Consider the following 20,758-nt stretch of genomic DNA (forward strand, 5'->3'; position numbering starts at 1 on the left):
CCAGTTACACAAATGAGGGCTATAATTGTTATGAATATTTCTCCCTTAGTTTCCTATGAATATTCCCTGTATTAAGCAAAAATCTTTCTTTTCTTTCCTTTCCTATTATCCTGTCATCAAACATATTATATATCTTAACACCTAACTTCACTTGTCAGAATTTAAATTTTAATCTATCAAGAGGCGTGAACAGCACCCAAGGACTTTCTCTTTTGGGGACTGGTTTAGCATGTTCACAATTGTATACAATATAGTAGTTAAGTGGAAGTATGACTTTGTTTTTTAAATTTATCTGAATATTAATTGTGATTTAAAGGTATGTATTTGGGTTACAAGTTGAACTGTAAGGTTTAGTTTCATGTATCAACTTGATTATGTGGTTTAGTATTTGTTTCAAAAATATTAATCTGACATTACTTTGAAGTTATTTTGTAGAAGGGGTTGATGCTTAAGATAACTAAGAGAAGATTATCCTTGCTAATGTGGGTGAGTCTCCTCTGAGCACTTGAAAGGCCTACAGAACAAAACTAAGGACTCCTTGAGTAAAAAGAAATTCTGCTTCAAGATTGCAGCATCAGCTACCTTAGAATTTCTAGCCCCTTCAGATATGGTGTTAAGATATGGTGTTAATTGTTTCGTCTGTCTGCCGGGTTTGAAGTGCCATACACATCCCCTTTTCTTAACAAAGTGACTAAAATATCTCAATGTCTCTACAGTTGACTCCCAATGGGGGAATCAGGGAAGGATATAGGGCTCCCAAGGAATCAAAGCTCTCAGTGACCCCTCCTCCTCTTGTTCCTTAGGTCTCCCTTCATTCCTTCATTCCTTCATTTTTTCTTCCCATAGAACAATTGGCCAGTGCTAATCATAGAAGCCAATTACTTGATACAGGACGCACACCTGATTCTGTTTCTCTGGAGGCCCCTTGACAGATTAGATTGAACATTAATTAAGTAGCATGTGAATGATTTTGTGTGTTTGTGTGTCTCATTAGATTAATGGAGCATAATAGTTTAAAGTTGAGCTTCAGGACAATTTTTTTTATGAATTCACAGCTTTAATGTAATGAAAACTAAGTTAAACATATGTAGCCTTAGTTTGTCTTATTAGTTTGCAATGTCACAACCTTCTTTTAGAAATGTAAATGATATATATTAGCCATTGCCTTTTGTGACGTCCAGTCACTTAAATTCTCCATTTCCTCACCTGGAATTAAGAATCATTTTTGCCTTGCCTACTTTGAAGAATTTTGGTGGAAATCACAAAGTTTATGAAAACTCTGAAATCTATAAAGTTTTGTTCTCCTTAGAAGGCATTATGTTGAAGTATTAATTGATGAGAATTCAGTCAATCCACTCTGAATACAGATAATGTAATTTTTAAGGCTTCAAGACTTGTGGCCTTAAGAAAAAATGAAGCACTACTTTCCAAAGGACAGGCCTCATGGAAGAACACAGGTAAACCACAAACAGCATTAATAACATTGACTTACGCTTTTGACATTTTACTTCAGTTCTTCAGATTATGTCAAGAAAATAAGTCTGCTCAGAGCCATCGGCCTTTCATATTTCCCAAACTAATTATTCCTTTTACTGTGAAAGATCAAGTCTCAGGCTTAGACCCCATGGAAAGCAATATCTGGCAAAAAAAAAAAAATCAATGATTTAAAAATTAGTCATAATTACCTTTTTTTAGGTAAAGTCATTTTCATTTCTTTTACTGTAATGATACAGTTTCCTTTAAAATAAGTGCAGTTAAATTTTAAAATCTTACCTAATTAGGACAGGTAATATAGGAATGTGACTAATACTGGGAAAATGGTATGTGAAAGATTAAGAAAAATGGGAGAAACGCAATTCTAAAATGCGCCAGTATTTTTCATCGATTAATATCCATTCTCTTATCTAGAAATCCAGGTTTCACCTTGGAAGACTGAAAGAGGGAGGGCATCTGCTAATTGTCTTTTCGCTATAGGCTTGTTCTGTTTGTCACAACCATCTTGTAAGCCGGGAAGTGTCATCCCCATTGTATCGATGAGGGGAATGAGACTTTGAGAGTTTACTTGTTCCAGATTATACCGTGTCGGTGCCGCAGCCAGCATTTGAATTAGGAGTGGGACAGTGTCCGTGTGGAGAATCTAACAGTGATACAATTTCATCCATCACCTACGTGGTCAGGTTCCAAGGAACTCGCTGTAGGAAAGTTCTGGAAGCATCTGGTCCCTTGGGGAGAAGTTTGCTTTTGCCTTCTAGAAGGTTTTTGCCCAGAACTTGGTCTGCACGTGGCAGGTGACTTACTGAGTGTCCACAGGGAGAAGGAAGACATAAGAAACAAAAGGAGGAGGGAGAAAAGAATGGCTCTGAGAGCTTTGGTTCTTTGGGAGCCCTACATTCTCTGGTTCCTCAGGAGTCTATTTTGGAGACATTGAGATATTTTAGGCATTTTGCTAAGGTTGAAAATGGGATGTGTATAGCACCTCAATCCTGGCAGACAGATGGAAACAATTAACACCATATCTTTAAAATCTTATAGTTGGAAGCTGCTCAGCTGCTTTGATGCTTAAAATCCCTCTTGGAGTGGCTGGAGCAGAGATGGAAAAAGAAGGGAAGGAAGATATGCTCAGCGCTTTAACTGTAACTGAGCATGTTAATAGTTCTGTGAGGTAATTAATATGATTAACTCTGTTTCCATATGACAAAACAGAGGTTCAGAGAGGTCACACAACTCACGTGAATGTTGTAGTCTATCGCCACATTTGCTTGTTCTCCAGCTCTCTCTCTTTAGAATTATTTTATATGTAAACATCCCTGTTCCTACTAGAAAGTAAGCCCCAGAAGGGCAGGATGTTCTCTTTTTTTGTCCTTCTATTTGTAGCACAGAGCTTAAAATATATTAGATCTTTGCTAAACATTTATTAAATGAGGTTGGCAAAGGTAAGTGTGTGGAGACAATCTAATAAGTGAAAGCTCAAGTTTGTTGCCATCTCAGCCCACCTGAGAGGAAGGTCCAAACAGAAGCACTAATACCAAGGACATGGGCTATGTTTCCTGGGATCAGGCCAGGTTAGAGGGCTGTTAGAAGTCAGAGATCAGTTAAGAGAATCTCTGGCAGACCGGATGCCCCTCATCAACCTAGAATCCATGGGAACTGATAGAAGGGATTCTGGGGAATTGGCTGAATGAGTGATGGGACTGCACACGGGAAAGGAGTCCTTGGGGTCACTCTAGCTGCAGAAGCCCTCAAAGAATGAAGTCAGTGTCGAAGACTCCAAAAGGTATGCCCCTCAGTCGAACACTTTCCTTGAGAATCTCACTGGTGAGATGACCAGGTCTATCTGTGCAGTTCATTCCCTTTGGCATTTAGATAATGGTTCCCTTTTTATACCATGGTACAGCAGTGCCTTGCCTACCAGGCTGCTTAGAAGGACTTGGAGAGAAGCCCAGAGACTTCACAGCTGGTGAAAGGCGGTGACGAGTGTTTCATCTTCTGAGATTAATGCACACAAAGCATGAAGGACACTAGCTGGCATCTAATAAGCGCTATAGAACCTTGTATTATTAGAGGAAGTATCAATTGGCTCTGAAATGGAATTTCTAATACCACCCACAGTTAGCAATGTTAATAACATGAGTACAGGTTGCTTCTTGAGGACTATTAAACTGGAAAGGATTCCTTGGACTGTCCTTTAAAAACCTTTTTCCTTTCAGAGTGGAGGGATGTGGTTAGGGTCACTGTGGAAATCAAGAATCCTACACGTTCCCACTTGTAAGTACTCTATTCAGGAATCAGTTTGCCCCTGTGGGCAAGAGGGTCAGAGACACTGGAGCAGTATGGTGAGTCTGAACCCAGTCATTAGTGCCAGTAAACTAAAAAAAAGCACACATTTTTGTTTTGTTTTGTTTTGTTTTGCAATAGGATCATACATGCATTAACATTGAAAGAAGTATGAGGTGTTTTTGTTGTTGTTATTGTTTTGGCTTATTTGTTTTTGATGGAAAGCATGGTGAATAGTTTACTGGCATTAATGACTGGGTTCAGACTTGTATTTGATGTGGCATCTTTGGTCCTGACATCTCCAGCAACAAGAACAGTAACTTCAAGCCCTTGGGAACTCTTGCTCAAACTACAGAGGGTGCTTAATTGGCCAACCTGAACAGTTATGTGGTTTTCTAGATGTTGGATGCTCCTTTATCTGCTCTATATGGCAGGAAAGAAGGATGGATCTTTTTGCTGTTTATCATTTGTTGGCAAGATTTTAGGATAATTCTTCAGAAAAGTATAATTGATGAAAGTTGTGGATTCACTTGTGCATATTTTTTACATGAATGTGAAAATGTATTAGTTTGTGTTAAGTTGCTTTCCAAGGTGGTTGTTTGAAGCAGCTACACTCCCAAGAGTCTCTATTTCATTAATCTGCAAACAAGTGGTGCCAGGAGATCTCTTGTCTTTCTTCATTTAGTTATTATGTCTCATTGTATTTTCTAATTAAACTTTTAATTTTGAGGTGGTTGTAGATTCATATTCAGTTGTAGAAATAATACAGAGAGGTGGCATGTATCCTTTACCTAAATGCTGTCATTATTTAGCTAAACTCAGTAAAATAGCAGTCCAGGATAATGGCATAGATGCAATGTCAGATCTGGTTCTGATTTTCTGTTACTTGTTCTCACTTACAGACATATGCAAGCATGTGTGTGTGTGCGCGCGTGCGTGCATGCCCACGTGTGCACACACACATGTGATTCCTTTCAGGTGATTTTATCACATGTGTTGGTTTGTGCATAAAATACCATAGTTAAGACACAGAACAATTTCATAACTGCATAGATCCCACCTTTTGCCCCTTTATAACCATACCCACCTTATAAGCATGCGCAACCACTAATTTATTCTCAACCTCTGTAACTTTATCATTTCAAAATATTACATAAATGGTATCATACTAATTGTTACTTTTGAGATTTTCTTTTTTCACTGAAAAAAATTCTGGAGATTCATGCAAGTTGCATTTATCAATAGTTCATTCTTTTAAATTGCTGAGGAGCATCGCATGGTACCACAGTTTGCTTAATCACTCCCTCACCTGTTGAAGGACTCCAGTTGTTGGCCATTACAGATAATGTTACTGTGAACATTTGTGTGTTTATGTCACATACACTTCTATTTCTTTAGAACAAATACCTGAGCGCAATTTCTGAGTTGAATGGTTCTTGCATGCTGCAGGGCAGCTGTGCCACTGCACATTCCTGTCAGAAATATGGGAGCCATCCAGTTTCTCTGGATCCCAACCAGCACTTAGTGTTGTCACGATTTTTTATTTTAGTCATTTCAGTAGGTGTATGGTGACATCATGATTATAATTTGCACTTCTCTAGTGGTTAGCGATCTTTTCCTATATTTCTTGTCATTTCTATATCCTTTGATAAAATGTCCCTTCATCTCTCTTGCCCATGTTCTAATTGGATTCGTGTTTTGTAGGTTCTTTACATATTCTATATATGGGTGCTTTGTCAGATATGTAGTGGTCAAATATTTTTATCCAGCCTATAACTTGCATTTGTATCCTCTTAACAGTGTCTCAGAGCAAAAGTTTTTAATTTTGATGAGGTCCAACTTACAAAATTTTCCTCACATAGGTGGTTTTTGGTGTCAATTCTAAGAATTCTTTGCCTAGTTCTAGATCCCAAATATTTTCTCCAATGCATTTTTTTCCCTAAAAACTTATGGTTTTATGTTCCATATTAAATCCATGATCTATTTTGTGTTAATTTTTTAATGTAAGACATGAGTTTTATCCTTTAAAATGCAGCACTGTTTGTTGAAAATGCTATCCTTCCATTGAATTGCAATATTAATATGATGTTCTTAACTAATCACTCCTGTCTAGAAGACCTATTTTTTCTTAGTCACAAAGTCATTGTAAAAAAAGAACAAAATCACATTTGATATTTTTGTGAGATGTTTTATTTTGACATACAGAGGTTTCCTGTTTGAGGATCATGACTAGTCTCTTTGATTTTTCTTTAATAAGTGGCCTTGATTGTGATTATAGAATTAGAAAACTTGGCAGAATAGAAATGTCTAGTCCGTAAGTCTCGAGCAAGTTTTGGAAAATGAAGCAGTAAGAATTAAAAAAAAAAAAAAAAGACAGGGGAGATGGAATCAGCTTTGAGTCTAACACTTTTTATTTGGAATTTTCTCTCTGCAAATGGGAACAATGGTCTTTGACTAAGTAACATTTCACCCATAAAGTTTCCCGAGTTAGGACCTGTTACAGTGCCCTCTGGCCCCAGGGGGGTAGAGATAAGAGCAAGCCTAGTTGTCCTGGGAATCTGCCTCTCTTCCTGAGACTGGAGGAGCCTGATCTCAGAGGCATATGTAGGGAGCTGAGCAGCTGGTGAGTGGAGAACTTGGATTAGCATGCAGAATGGAGGGATGGGTGCCACATTGTGCTCCCCGCCCTACCCGCAATGCAGGACACCATCCATGAGCTTTGGCTATAGAAAAGATCAGTGATGTAAATGGATTAGGAAGGCCTGTCTGGCCTCTTCCTGCTGCCACAGCACCTGGGGCCCTCCCTTCAAGAGATTAGTAGGTAATAGCTTTGTTGGGGGGCAGAGAGTGTGGGGAGAGAGACACTTAAATGTCAGCTTTGGTTTCAAGGAGCGCTGCTAAGGAGAGGGAAGAACAGACCAGCCTTCTTCACTCCTCCTTCAGCCAGTCAGTCAGTCCCGTGCTTCCCTGCGAGTCTGCACCTTTGCAAAACACAAGCCTTACTATTCCTTCTAGTGATTCGCGCTCTTCAGGCAGGTGTTGGCAGTCACTACAGACAGGACGGGTGCTGGCACCAAATCCTGTTCTCTGTGCGGCAGCTGGGGAGGAAATGACATGAATCATGTATTGGAGGCAAAGAAAAGTTGTTAACCACTTTCCCAGACAGCGGAAGAGAGCAGGCAACAGACACAACTCAGTCATAGGAGCTCTGCTCCAGTGCATGCCAGCTTGCAGGGCGCTGCGCTCCCCCGGCTTTATTTGTTCCTTCACTTATTTGCTCACTTAACCCTTCGTATCGGTGCGTGTGTACATTTACATTTGTGTTGTGTTGTATGTGACTTATGTGCCATGTGCTCATTTACCAAGAATCACCCAGTCAGACCGGCAGCCTCCCCAGCCCCACCCCCACCAACATTTCCTTAGCTTCTGCTGTGTGCCAGGCCCTGTACCCCATCTGGGGACACAAATGATAAAAGCCTGACGCAGGTTTGCTGTGGGGGGCGGGGCCACGCCTGGGCCAGAGGGGCAAGGGCTGGCTCAGACATGTTCCTTGACATTGCAGAGGCTCTGCCACGTGTGTGTCTTTGCAGGCACAAGCCTGGCTTCTGTGACCCTGTCCAGTGCCCTACAAGTAAGGGGCAAAGCTCTGTCTGAAGAAGAAATCTGGTCACTCTTGTCTCTGGCTGCTGAGCGACTCCTGGAAGACCTTCGTGATGGTAAGAGAAGTATGTTTGGGGTGATTGAGTCATGGGGAACTCCCCTGACAAATATACTCTGGCTGCTGTTTTCTGATGTGCTACAGATTTGAGGGATTAGAACGAACAGGCAATGACACTCACTACTGGTGCACATGGGGGAGGGAAGGCCTGCCTCTTGGACTCAAGTCCTGCTGCAGAGTAGGGAGAAACACCTTGATTTTGCCTTGATATTTCAGCCCTTCCACGCATGGTGCCCAGGGAGAGGTTGCTGTAGTTCTATAGGCTTCTCCTAACATCCAGACAGGCTGGACATAACCAGAGACTGGAGGCAGGGAGGTCAGCTAACACCTAACGCCCATCAGGAAATAGATCCCACACTTAGTATTCTAAACAAGGAAAATTAAAATAAAGAGTTATTAAACTACGATTTAAGAGAATTCTGCATTGCCTCCTAGGGCCAAGGTCACTATCAAGTGGGAGACAAACTTTGAAGTCTGGGATTGGGGTGCAAATCTGGTGGAGGAGTGATGCTCTCAGTCCAAGATGACCAAAGTTGGCTGCTTTGCCCGGTCATAGAATGTCTGCAGTCACTAGACAAGAAGGGCACACACACACTCACTGACATGGGTGGGGTGATCCTCTGGGGGGAGGTGGGTGCAGGTGAGACACAACTCCAAATGGTGGTGTGAGCAGAAGACCGAGAGATTCCGCTGCCCCCTGCACCTGTGTAGACAGGGTCAGGAGAACATGACTGCAAGGCCAGGTATGCTGCCAAGTACTGGAGCCACTGTGGGGCCAAAGCCCATGTCCACACACCACTGGCCAGCTTCCCACACACCAGGGAGCCAGCCTCCCACATATCTCCCCGTGCTCTCTACTGAGCCTGGTTCACCAGGCGCTCGCTGTGAGGGCAGTGTCCAAGAGAGGAGCAGCCACTGAATGATGGATTTGGCGCCACATTAAAATGATAACTGGAACAAATGCAAATATGCAGTCTCGGGAGTAAATTCAGACATCACCATGCCTGGGGGTTGCCAGGCCTCAGTGGAGGTTCCTCACATGGGGGCTCACACAAGCACAGTCAAGAAAGGGTCCCAGTGTGGGGACATGAAAAGAGTCAATGTACCCTTACCTGCAGCTTCATCTTCTCTGCCAAGTTTTGCTCTCTCTCCCCTGCCCTGGGGGTTCTGATGAACAACTACAAAATGCCCAGACCAGCTGCCTTGGTCCCTGGCTTGGCTCCAAAGAAGTGGAGCTTATACCAGTCTTCAGGTGGACCCAACATTCCTACCTTTTACGCTGAGACTCAGGTCACTAATGAATTTGGATGCAGGAGCTAGTTTACAGTTACAGCCACCTTTCATAACACAGGCTCAGGGACACACAGGTGAGGGTTGAGCTTGTTTTGCTCATGTTTTCCCTGGCTACAGCTCATAGTTCAGCTCAGAGGAGGCACTGGGAGGGACATACTGGAAGGGGCACAGTCCTATACCTTGTTCCAGAAGGTGACCCTGTTTTTTATTTTTTTTCCATTCCAGCAAGTTATATATAAATTAATTATATATATATATATATGTATATGTATATGTACATATACATATATATAATATGTTTATTTTTTGCATCATTTTATACATGTTTTTTCATCTCAGTTGTAATCTCCATGTGTTTCTCATCACCAAGTCACCCATGTGCCATCACCATAGTCCAGTGCATTTCCCTCCCCCCACTATTTTTGATCCCATTCCCATTCCACTCCCATTCCACTCTGGTATATGACTATTCATTATTATTATTTTCTTGCCTGGTCCATTATACTCCTGCTATGAGCGAAACCATCGGTATTTGTCTTTTTCTTTCTGGCTTATCTCACTAAACATGATCTTTTCCAGCTCCACCCAAGTTGCTGCAAAAGACATGTGTTTCTTTTTTTTAGTTGCTGAGTAATATTCCATTGTGTATATGTACCACATATTGGGTGACACTGTTTTATACACCGATCACTGCCTTGGTTTCAGATTCCTCGGACTATGTGATCTGCCCCTGGTCAGCTTTGCTTTCTGTGACCGGAAGCCTTTCTTTCCAAGACCATGTTTCTTATATAGAGGCTGCACCTTTCAAGGCCCCTGAACTGCTGCAAGGACACAGTGACAGTGAGCAGCCAGATGCCTCTCAGGTAAGGCATGTGGTGTCTCTGTAGCACCCTTGGCCCTGTCCCTGGGGAAAGACCTGGTCCTAGGACCTCAACCTGTCCTGGGGATGGCGTCCCCAGCCCCCAACTAAGCCCCAAAGAACAATGAAGTAGAGTGGACTTACAGAATTCTATTCCCAGACATTTTACCAGCAATTTATATTAGCCCTTAATGAGGACCAACTTCTCTGAGCCTCAATTTCTACATGTGTAAAGGGAGGTTAATATGACATAATCCACTAGCTCATTATAAATATTAAGAATGAGGTGTTGTTAAGCTGTAGGTGTATGGTCTGCCACATTGGTACCATTGGCAACATGCAGCAAAGCCCTAAGACCCAACAAACATTCAAACAGTAATTTAGCTTAAGGCAAGAATAAAGATTGACTTCACTGCAGCAATGTTTATTACTGCATTGTTGACTTTTATGATAAATTGGAAACAAGCTAAATGTCCACTGAAACAAGACAGCATTAACATGAAACCTAGAAGTTTATTTAATGACTTGAGAATAAATTAAATATATGCATGTACAATGTAATCCTAGCTGGAGTTGGGGTTGGGAGAGAGATTTCGTTCTAAAAATATACACACTAAAATGTCAACAGTGATTATTTCTGGATGGCAAAATCAGTGATGATTTTTATTTCTTCATGGTTGTGTTTTGCTTCTGAATAACAAAAAGCTCTAATAAACATATCTTCATTTAAAAAAAAAATGAAATCCTTAAGATGCAAGCTCTGGTGCAAGGCAGGCACACAGCACTGGGAAGAACATGTGGGCATTTAATCTATGTTTTCTGTTCTTTCTTCCATGCCTACTCATGGGGAAAGTGCAGCTCTGGAAATTCTGCTCCTCTCTGGAGTGGTCCTGTCTATGGGGCTGCTTCTACTTTAGGCTCAGAGAATAGGGTCTTGATGATTTCAAGGTTGGCTTGTCTGGGTCCCTGTGTCTCCAAGTGACATCATAGCAGTGAAAGCATCAGGGTCCCTGTGGCATTGACCCTAGATCTGTCACCCCCTGGCAGTCACTCTAGTTCTCCAGCCCTTAATCCATTTCCTACATTGTCAAAACCCTGGAGGTAAATCCTCTCAGATTCCCACTGTTTGTCTCTTTGATGATGCTCCATCTGCAATGATTGCATGTACTTAGCTGGACTCAGCTAAGCTGTCACATCCTGGACCACAGATCTGACTTTTTGAGTGACCACTGAAGTGTCCTACTGATGCAACCTGAAAATGCAGGGGGTCCAGTTTTCTATGACATGGACTTCAATCACTAGTAAATGAAAGTTTGGTGGGAACTGAGAAGATAAATTCTCCCTTTCTTTTCTTGTGGACTTTTTGAGATGGCTAAGTTTTGCAAGCTTTACTGAGAAGTCCTGGGTGCTAAGCAGCTATGGTTTTTGGGCTTTCAGCTGAGTTACGTGGCTTGTTGCAGGGAGGAGTTCTGCAAGCTCATGTCACCTCTGTCCTTGCCTCCCTTCCCTTTCTCCCCCCCTCCTTATTACTCTGGGTTTACAGTTCCAGGATGAAGCATCAACACCTGATCCTTGTGTCAGACTCTGCTTTGTATAGGACCTGAGCTAAGATGATCTTCAGTACTCCCGGGGTCTTTCCCTGTCTCTCCCACCATTAATTGGTGAGGAACAGACTTCACCCTCCTGACTGTGGCCTAACTTTCAGTGAGTGTCTTATGAAGTTATAGCAGTCAATACGCTCAGCATAATTTTTTAGAAAATATTTACATGTATTTACTTATGCATATAAGAACTGGGGTATAGGCCAGAGGTGCAGGGGTGAGAAGATTCACCAGGGACAGCAGAACAGGAGGGTCTACTGAAACACACTGCTGAGGGGAGCAGCAGGCAAGACAGGAGAGTATGCTGCACCATGTGGGTCAACTTCATGGTCAGGGATTGAACTTAGGCCACTGTAGCTGGCTACAGCTTGATGGCCCTGAGACTTTGTGCCACCAGGGTGGGCCCCAGCTCAGCATCTTTGAATTGAGTTGATCTGGAGAAATATCCTCCTCCCTTCTGCACTTGGCCATCCATCCAGAGGAGTGAGGACTCCAAAAGTTCCAAAGCTCAAGGAATCTGAGCTAAAACCTGGGGAGGCATGTTGCTGAGTATGGGCCACAAGGACAGGGTGACTCTCAGCTGGGAGAGGGCCAATTTGGGAGGCACTGAGTCCTGAATAAAATGAGTACTCATTTCTCCTGGTAGCTTCTGCAGCACAGCATGTGGAAGCGTGGTTTCCAGGCTGAAGCCACAGCTTTGATGTCATTTACTAGCCAGGAGGCAGGTTTCCTGGCTTGTCTCTCTCTTACAGCATCTTTACCATTCAGTTCTGTAGAGGGCTTTCTTTTTCATCATCACCAGTGCCTTTCTTTGTCCAACTTGACTTGGGGGTGAGTGGGCAATTAGATAAGTGGTCATTTGAGGAGTTGCCCTCAGCATCCTGCCCCAGCCCTGAGCCCCCACCCCCTAAGGTGTGGAGGATGTACCCTGATTACCTTCCTCAGTCAACATGCAGCTCTGACTTGTATACTGAGATGCCCTCCCCTCACCCCACTGCTTGGAATGTTGGTCCCAGACGCAAGTAGATGATGTGGGCAGGTCATTAAGTACAAGCCACTTGTGCCACCATCACCCCAGCATGCTCATGGCAGACATTGCCAATCAACTATGGTATTCTTTCCCACCAAGCCGGAAGTTGCTTTTAAAATCCTTTCACTACCCTTTCTCAGGCATCATGTACCAAAGGTCTAGGTGTGGGATTTTGGGTAGAGGCCTTTGTTGTGGCTCTAGGCCTTGCCCTAGGACACTTTTGGACTAAAGTCCTTGGAATCCAGGTAAGGTCCAGGTGTGGATAGTGCCTTTGGCCTCAGATAAAATTATTATTCCACAAGTCCAGCCATTGGTCTGCAGCTCAGTAAATGTCGTCAAGGCTGCAGACTGTTCATTTCCATTCAGCCCTCTTTAGCTGCTGGCTTTCTGCACTTATGCTCATTGCCTGATGGTCACAAGATGGCTGCTGTGATTCCATGTATCACATCAGTGTTCCAGGCAGGAGCAAGAGGGAGAGAATGGGACTAACCAGATGTTCCTATTGTCAGTAACAAAACAAAACCTCTCAAGAGCCCCTTGACAGATTTCTCCTACATTTTTGCCAGAATTGAGTTTCATCGTCACTATGGCTTTCAGCCTCTAAAGTAGCAGCAAAGTTTAAGGGAGATACAAGTGGTTGGTGAGCTAGTACGCCACCAATGTTGGAAACTGAATTGTGTTTTCCTTACCGGACCAAACAATAACAGTGGTGACTGAAATCATGTGCTTTTTCTCTTGGACAGATGCACGTGTACTCGTTAGGAATGACTCTCTACTGGTCAGCCGGGTTTCATGTTCCGTCCAATCAGGTCTGTGAACAAGAGTCCTGTGGTTATGTTTTTTTTAGTGATTTTATCCAGGGTAGGGACCACATCCATTGAGCTGTGTGTCACCCCTCTGTCCTGCTATGATCTGGGAAGTTTTTGCCAACAGGCTACAAAACTGCTCCTGCCAAGTCTAGAAACAACCCCAGAATCCCACCCAACAATTGCACTCCAGGAAGCTGCAACCTGGGCTTGGCAAGCAGGATAAAACTTATTTATCACTCCTACTCAGAGGAAGTAGCAACCTAGAGGATTTTATAGACATTGAAGGTACAGATTTCCAAATCAGGCTTTAAAGTATCCCTTGATGAAGTGAGATGTATCCCTGTAAGAGGGTATTGTGGGCAGTAGATTAAAATGCTTCCCAGTCTCCCTCTTGAAGACTTTCAAGGTACTTTACTAAAGACTCAAGAAGGTTTAAAATATAGATGTTTTACCTATATGTTATAAAAATTTTTAATATAGCATTTGTGTATATGTAAATTGTCATCTGACATTGCATTCCTTAGAATTAAGAGCCCGTTGGAAACCTCCCCTCTCGCTCCCCCACCTCCCTCCTTTCTTTCCTTACTGCTTAGCTTTGCCCTCTCCAATCCCACTTCTCTATGCTTCTGAGCGCTTTTTCTAAAATAGAGGCCTGCTCATGTCCCTCCCTCTGTGAGGCCTCCACAGCTGCCATGGGGCTGGATTCTGCTTCACAGCAGGATATACCTGGAGCCAGGATTGGGTTTCTACTGTGGCCCTAGTACCTTGCTGGCTTTCTTCTGTTTCAGTCCAGTTTCACGGGCATGTGGTCTATGTAATAACACAGGGTCCTGTGCTGGCCTTGTGCTTGATTTAATGCTCTGCTGTCACTGCATACAGCCTCTTGTTGATTTTGAACAGAACTCCACTATATACTGTTATTTTCCCCTGCATCTGCCTATCACCCCCTTCTACTCAGACATCTGGACACCTTTGCTGAAGCTGCACTTACCACCTGCATCTCACTCTCCCATCCGTATTCTCCCAGCTAACCCCAGAGTGCTTTATGGGATTTGGCCCCACTTCCTCCCCCACTTCCCTCCTCCCCTGTGCTTCATGTCATTACCTTGTCTTGTGTTTCCAGAGACATACAGGCATATCACCCTGCACCTTTGTTTATTGAAGTGACTGTCCTCAAGACTGTGATGTATGAAGCAGGGACTGTCTCCTGCTTCCTATCTCCACAGTATGCTATCCCAAACACATAGCAGGCACTCTCATTTGCTTTGTGAGTGAACTCAGCAGCCTGTTGACACGTGAAGTGAGGAATTCATAGCCAATGCTCCACGTAGAAATAATAGTGTGGTGACTGACTTGCAGGATACTGACTTGCAACTTGGATCGCCTGTGAGAAAAGGCCTGGTTTTGTGTCTGAATTTGAGGCCTTCCCCATATAAGCAGCCACTTAACATGCATGAGGAAAGTTCTAATAAAAGATGATTTTCTTTCTTTTGCTTGGCATGGGCATAGAATCTACACTTCAAGCCAGGATTGAGTAGTGTGCTGACCACTGTCATCCCACGTGGAAAAGGCATGGGCCAGGGGCAAAACCCAAAGAGACCCAGCTAAATAATTTGTGAAAATGATAGGCTGGGTGCTGGGTGAGTAGAAATCCATTCTGTCAAGCACCCATTGTTCCTAAGTACTCCAAGTACATATTTCGTTTCTCCATGCCCGGAAGGGCGTTCTAGATCAGAAAACAGCAAATCACACTCAGCCAGTGCCCAGACCTCTGCTTTGCATCCTGTGGCCACAGTGACAGATCTTGTGTCCCTCCTTGCGCCCGCAGGAGGAGCAGGCATCTGTCTGGCACTCATAAGGGCACTTGCCGCTAGTTCCCAGCACAGTGGTGGAGGTGCTGGGCTGGGCGGCGGTGGCTTGTCAGGTTTCACACCCAGCCTCTCTGCTGACCAGCCTGTGCAGCTCCGAGAGCCCTTGCACTCTGTCCTGCTGACCATGTGTGAAGACCAGCCTCGCAGGCGGCTGCCACTGCTGTCAATTCTAGAAGCTTGCCGGGTTCATCAGGAAGAAGTGGCAGTAGATCCAGCCTCTGCCAGTCTCCATGTCAGCCGGCTGGCCCGCCTGGTTCTATACACCATCACTAAGGTCAGTATAGCTCTCCACTATTTAATTTGAGAGCCAGGCTTGACTGTTGATATTTAATTAGTGAAATTTACTTAATTAAATTAAATTATACCTACATTTCAAGTAGATGGTGATCACTGTGTTAGACAGGTTACATCTAGAACATTCATTCCCATCATCACTTTTCTATTCAGTAGTCCTGGCAAAAATCTTGGTGCAAACCCAGACTCTTACTGTGGCCAAAACCCTAGGGATCTCTGACTGGATCCAGGATTCAGTCCACCTGAGCCTCTATTAAGACACTTCCCTGCTGGACTTACGTGGTCCCTGCTCTCCCTTCCCTCAGTTATTTTGCACCCACAGAGCGTCTTGCTGCTGTGTTTGTCACACTGTTGCTCCTTGCACCTAGCATGAGGCATGGCTCATGCATTTGCTTAGGTCTGATTCCCTGGAACAAAATCAGAGACAGATTCTTAGATATCACTTATTAGGGGTGCACTCCCAGGCAGGGAGAACTGGGGGGAGGAGGACTGGATGGGGACAAGCCAAGGAGGAGGTGGTCTCAGCTGGAGGCAGTCTCAGCCTGGTCCATATCAGGGGTTATATCATGATTAGCCCCTCCAGCCCCTTGATGCAGGGCAGGGCTGGGACCAGGGTTAGGCAAATGAGGCAGCCAGTCTCTGAAAGGAGGTGTGTGGTTTAGAGGAGTCAGCAGCAAGAGGGAAGAAACAAATAACCTACAAAGGGAAACCAATCCGGATGACATCAGACTTCTCTGAAGAAACACTACGGGCAAGAAGAGAGTGGAGGGACATTCTCAACAAACTCCATAGCATTAAATGCCAACCAAGAATACTCTACCCTGCGAAGCTCTCCTTCCTCTACGAAGAAAGAATAAGGACATTCCCAGACAAACAGAAACTCCACAATTTCGTCAAGACTAAACCCCCACTCCAAAAACTACTACAAGAAGTCCTCAAACCAAATCCAACAGAAGAATGAACAAGAACAGCTCAAAACAAAGAATAATAATACAGAAGGACCAAAATGGCAAATGTAGGTGCCAATATATCAATATTATCTCTAAATGTAAATGGCTTAAACTCATCAGTCAAAAGACACAGAGTTGCAGGATGGATTAAAAAACAGAAGCCATCATTCTGCTGTCTGCAAGAAACACATCTAACTATAAAAGATAAAAACAGACTGAAAATAAAAGGATGGAAAACAATCCTACAAGCAAATGGGCCAAAAAAGAAGGCAGGAACTGCTATACTTATATCAGATCAAATAGAGGAGTCAGCAGGAGGACCTGGAGTCCAGCTGGGAGGCTGCTGCACTTGTCTAGGGTTCTCCAATAGGATACAAGGGGTTGAATACCTTTAGGGTGTGTGTGGGTGCTGGGTACAAAGTGTATTCTGGTTGTTAGAGAAGGCATCATGAGGCTTTCACTGTAGGGCAGACACTTCCACACTGACTAAAACTGATGTTCCCCCTTCTTTGGATGTGCTTGACCTTCAGGTGGAGAGGAGTGTCATGGAAGCACATGCCTCTGTGCATCAGGACAGAAGTCACCTGCTCAGGGACAGGCTGCATCAGGAAAGCTGTGAGAGCCCAGCAGTACGGGAGGCCCTGGCAGGTCTGCATCCCCGGAGAGGTGGGTACAGCACCCTGAGCATCCTCTTCAGGGGCCAATGGTACCCTGTCTACTGCCCCCTGTGCATGTGGCCAGATGCTGCTGTGGCGGAGAAAGCCCTCACACAAGTGCCACTCTTCCAGGGGACCCTTGAATAGGCTTGGCTTAGGATTCATCTATGTTAAGGAAGGCTTTGTTTGGAGATAAAATTTGACATTTATTTATGGCAAACCGAAACCCCCATTTTTTTTCCCAAAAGATTTATTTATGCATACAGAACTGGGGTACGGGCCAAAGGAGCAGGGACAGTGAGAGGATTCACCAGAGGCAGATGGGGAGCAGAACAGGCAGATCAATGAAGTACACTGCTGAGGGGAGCAGCGGGTGGTCAGGAGAGGCCTGCCGCGCCATGTGGTCACCTCCAGGGCGGGGACTGAACTCATGTTGAAGTGGCTTTAGCCTCTCAGTGTTGTGTTTTAGCCCAATGCACCACCAGGGAGGGCCAGAAACCCCCTTTTTATAGAATTCTAACTGTCCCAGTAGAGAGGACAAATGAAAATAAGTAACATAGAAGAAAACTTTTCCTTTAACTAGTTTTTAGGTGGAGTAAAAGGAGCAGCAATTAGTAATAGGTGCTTTTGTTGTTGTTTTAGATGTGTTAAAAGTAATGACTTGTGGAATAATCTTCAAATTTTGTGCTCTTCTAGACTTTTCTACTACATCTCAGTTTTTATTTTTAATTGGTGTTTTTTATCTATAGTCCCTAAAGCTAAGAACTCTTTGCCCTTTGGATTTACATTTGCCCGTCATGCCTCCCTGAACCATCTGTACCTGTTATTTTCCACATGAGGAAACAGACTCAGAGAGCTTAAGAAATGTTGCCAAGGTCACCCAGCTAGGAAGTCATGATACAGATCATGCTAGGCTGTCCAATTCAAGAAAATCATGCTCTTAGTCTCTGCATATGCCCTTACCATGGTGTTTGGCTAATTTCAGAGAAAAGCACAGAGACTCCGAGCTCCTCAGAGCCATGCCCCAAGACTTTAGCACACGGTCCCTGCAGCCTCTCTCTTAGCAGGTAAGCAGCAAGGGTGCAGGGCTATGAACTTTGTGTAGGGACATAGGTATGGGAGCTGCTGTATCCTGCTTCTTACTAAAATCCTCTTCCTCTGGGAGGAGAAGTCCCACTTAGGTAGATGGGACGCTAAGGTGATGAGAGGCTGGGTGGCACTGTATTGTCAGACTCAGTTATGGATGAAAAACACACTTGCATGTTGTCATGATTTCCTATAGCATAACAAACAGCCATAAAGCACAGTGGCAAGATCCCTGATTTTATTTAGCTCTTGAATCAGAATTGGGAATTTAGGCTGTGCTAGGCTGGGAGGTTCTTCTAGACTCTGCTGGATGCCCTGTGCATCAGTGAACTGCCGCAGCTCAGTGAGGGAGCATTGCTTCTTGGACAGGGTCCAGGGATATTACCTGGGGACATGACTCTTGTCCAATAGCAAGCTAGCCTGGCATTGCTGTTATCATAGTGACAGAGTTGAGAGAGAGGAAGGAGGGAGAGAGGGGGTGGGGTGCAAGAACCTTCTACACTTGTCCTCTACCACTTCTACTTCATTCCTTGGCCAAATCAAGTTTCAAGTCCAGTTCAGATTCAAGGGGTGGGTAATATATTCCTCTTCCTAATGGGGTTGGGGCAAAGTTACACTGAAAAGGACATGATGGCTTAAATTTGCCTCAAATTCACATGGGCTTAAATCATCCTGATCTTGGAATGCTGGACATTTTGAAGCCGAGGTATTTATTTACCTATTGATTTGTGGAGGGCGGTGACAATGTGTTGTCCCTACATAGTTTATCTAAGGGCTGTGATGTCAAATACACAGTGGGGGCTTTGACTAGGTATTGTAGGGTTTACCTCACAATGATTTTTCCTGCCATTAAAAACTGTTTTCCCAGTGAGAATAGTTTCATTGTTTCTTTCTGATTCCATGAACAATCTATATTTGATAGCAACACATTTTTAAAAATATAAAAATTCAGAGGGAGAAAGTCAGAGCCCTCTGTGACTCTATTGCCTACTCCAGGATGTTCAGGACCCAGGATCATGGGACCCGCCTGTCCTGAGCACAGCACACAGAGAGGGTCATGGGGTAAGGAAGAGACTGACTGGGCACTTCAAACCCTGTTGACCCCTTTGGCTGTGTAGTCATAGTGATCTTACTTGAAAGTGAATATGATAATCCCTGTGGTGCATAGACCTCCTCGGCTGAGCATCTGTGCTGGTGGGCTTTCTCTCGTTGGAAGCCATTTCTCCTGTTAACTGCTCCTCCCCTCCTCTGACCACTGACCAGTGCTCTTCCAGTTGAAACTCCCCAGGACCTTCAGGAAGGCCAGCGGTTCAGCTCTGAATCTGGATCTGCTCTCTCTGTGACAGCAGAAAACTCTCTGTCTGCAACTCGATCTCAAAGGAACTTTCTGAAAAGAAAGGGAAAGGTGAGCAAAAGAGACCTCAAAGAATTTCCCCGAAAAGGTTTAAACAGGGAGTAGTGGGTGGCTGACACAGCAAATGAAATGGGTATCCTCTTCAGGGAGGGATGGATGGCTCCCTGGGCTGAGCTTTATCGAACTGGACTAAAGTCAACCCAAAATGTGCAATTCAAGGCCAAGGCTGTTTATTGTGTGACCTTAATATATTAGACACTGTGTGTAGGTAGACTTGAAGATGGTTGAAGATGTGAGGTCTCACCCTCAGGAAGCTAACAGCTATTGGTGTGGGTGATGAAACCAAAGTGGGTGCTAACAGAGCTGACAGAGGTTGAATGTACATGGGAGGAGCCTTTTGAACTGACACAATATAGGTACTAAAATATGGGAAGGGCAATGTCTTGCAAAATGGGTTGAGATTATACACCCTATGAGATTTTGAATAATTGCAGGCATTAAAATATATCTCTGGTCACAAATACAAACACATATCATTCAGTGGAGAACAGCTGTCCATATCTGCCTTTGATTCAACATTCAGACCTAAAAACGGGTTGCATTCAGTCTGAACCTAAAGGGTTTTTTGTTTTCAAAATATCTTTTTGTATATTATATATATGTTCATACTTTGATAACCATAAAAGATTACATAAATGATACAATGAAACTTACAGTGAAGTAGCTACCCAAACCACTCAAATTAAGAGCCAGATCCTCACTAAAACCACTGTACCACCTGTGAGACTTTTGCTCCATATCTCAGCCTAGTGGGGGGCTGCAGCCAGTATCTGCATTTCACTGAATAGCTGTTCCCTGCAAGCTCTGAGAAACAGAGTGCTGGTGGAGGGGTGGTGGGGCTAATCAATCCACAGAGGAAGCCCAGTCCAGAAGAACTTTAAAGGGAAGCTCCATGGAAATGACCTCTTTGCTGTTAGCAACTCTGCGTGTTTTCCCAGTTCTCCAGACCTGAGTTCATCCTACTGGCGGGAGAGGCCCCAGTGACTCTGCATCTGCCTGGATCAATTGTGGTAACTGCTGGGTAGACTAGGAAAGGATGGAGGGTGTCAAGGGCCTATCCAGTGGGCAGGCCTGGAGGCTGACAACTTTTCCTGGGTTCTCCAGCTGGGAAGGCCTTGGGATGCTTATTCTTTCATCTGGATTCCTGCCAGCATCTTCCACCAAGTCATACTCCTATTTCAACCCTGTGGCACTGTGTCTTCCTTTTTTTAAAAAAAGATTTACTTATGCTTATGGAACTGGGGTACAGGCCAGAGGTGTGGTGGGTGAGAGGATTCACTAGAGTCAGAGTGGGGAGCAGAACAGGCAAATTGACAAGTACACTACTGAGGGGAGCAGCAGGCAGATCAGAAGAGGTCTGCCGCGCCATGTGGGTCAGCTCCCTGACCTGGGATCAAACTCCT

General features: G+C 44.1%; 1 protein-coding gene across 1 annotated transcript in view; it reads left to right on the plus strand.

Moving 5' to 3' along the window:
* Nucleotides 1-20,758, plus strand: part of FRMPD2 (FERM and PDZ domain containing 2) — a 74,633-nt gene that overhangs the window by 2,475 nt on the left and 51,400 nt on the right. The window contains exons 2-9 of the mRNA XM_004681045.1: nt 7,365-7,490; nt 9,491-9,648; nt 13,019-13,084; nt 15,038-15,229; nt 16,730-16,865; nt 17,835-17,922; nt 19,205-19,346; nt 20,294-20,365. Of these exons, the coding sequence (XP_004681102.1) occupies nt 7,365-7,490; nt 9,491-9,648; nt 13,019-13,084; nt 15,038-15,229; nt 16,730-16,865; nt 17,835-17,922; nt 19,205-19,346; nt 20,294-20,365 (980 nt within the window). The remainder of the gene's footprint in view (nt 1-7,364; nt 7,491-9,490; nt 9,649-13,018; nt 13,085-15,037; nt 15,230-16,729; nt 16,866-17,834; nt 17,923-19,204; nt 19,347-20,293; nt 20,366-20,758) is intronic.

This window comes from Condylura cristata, unplaced genomic scaffold, assembly GCF_000260355.1.
Source record: "Condylura cristata isolate star-nosed mole 26May11 unplaced genomic scaffold, ConCri1.0 scaffold00011, whole genome shotgun sequence".
Classification (NCBI taxonomy): domain Eukaryota; kingdom Metazoa; phylum Chordata; class Mammalia; order Eulipotyphla; family Talpidae; genus Condylura; species Condylura cristata.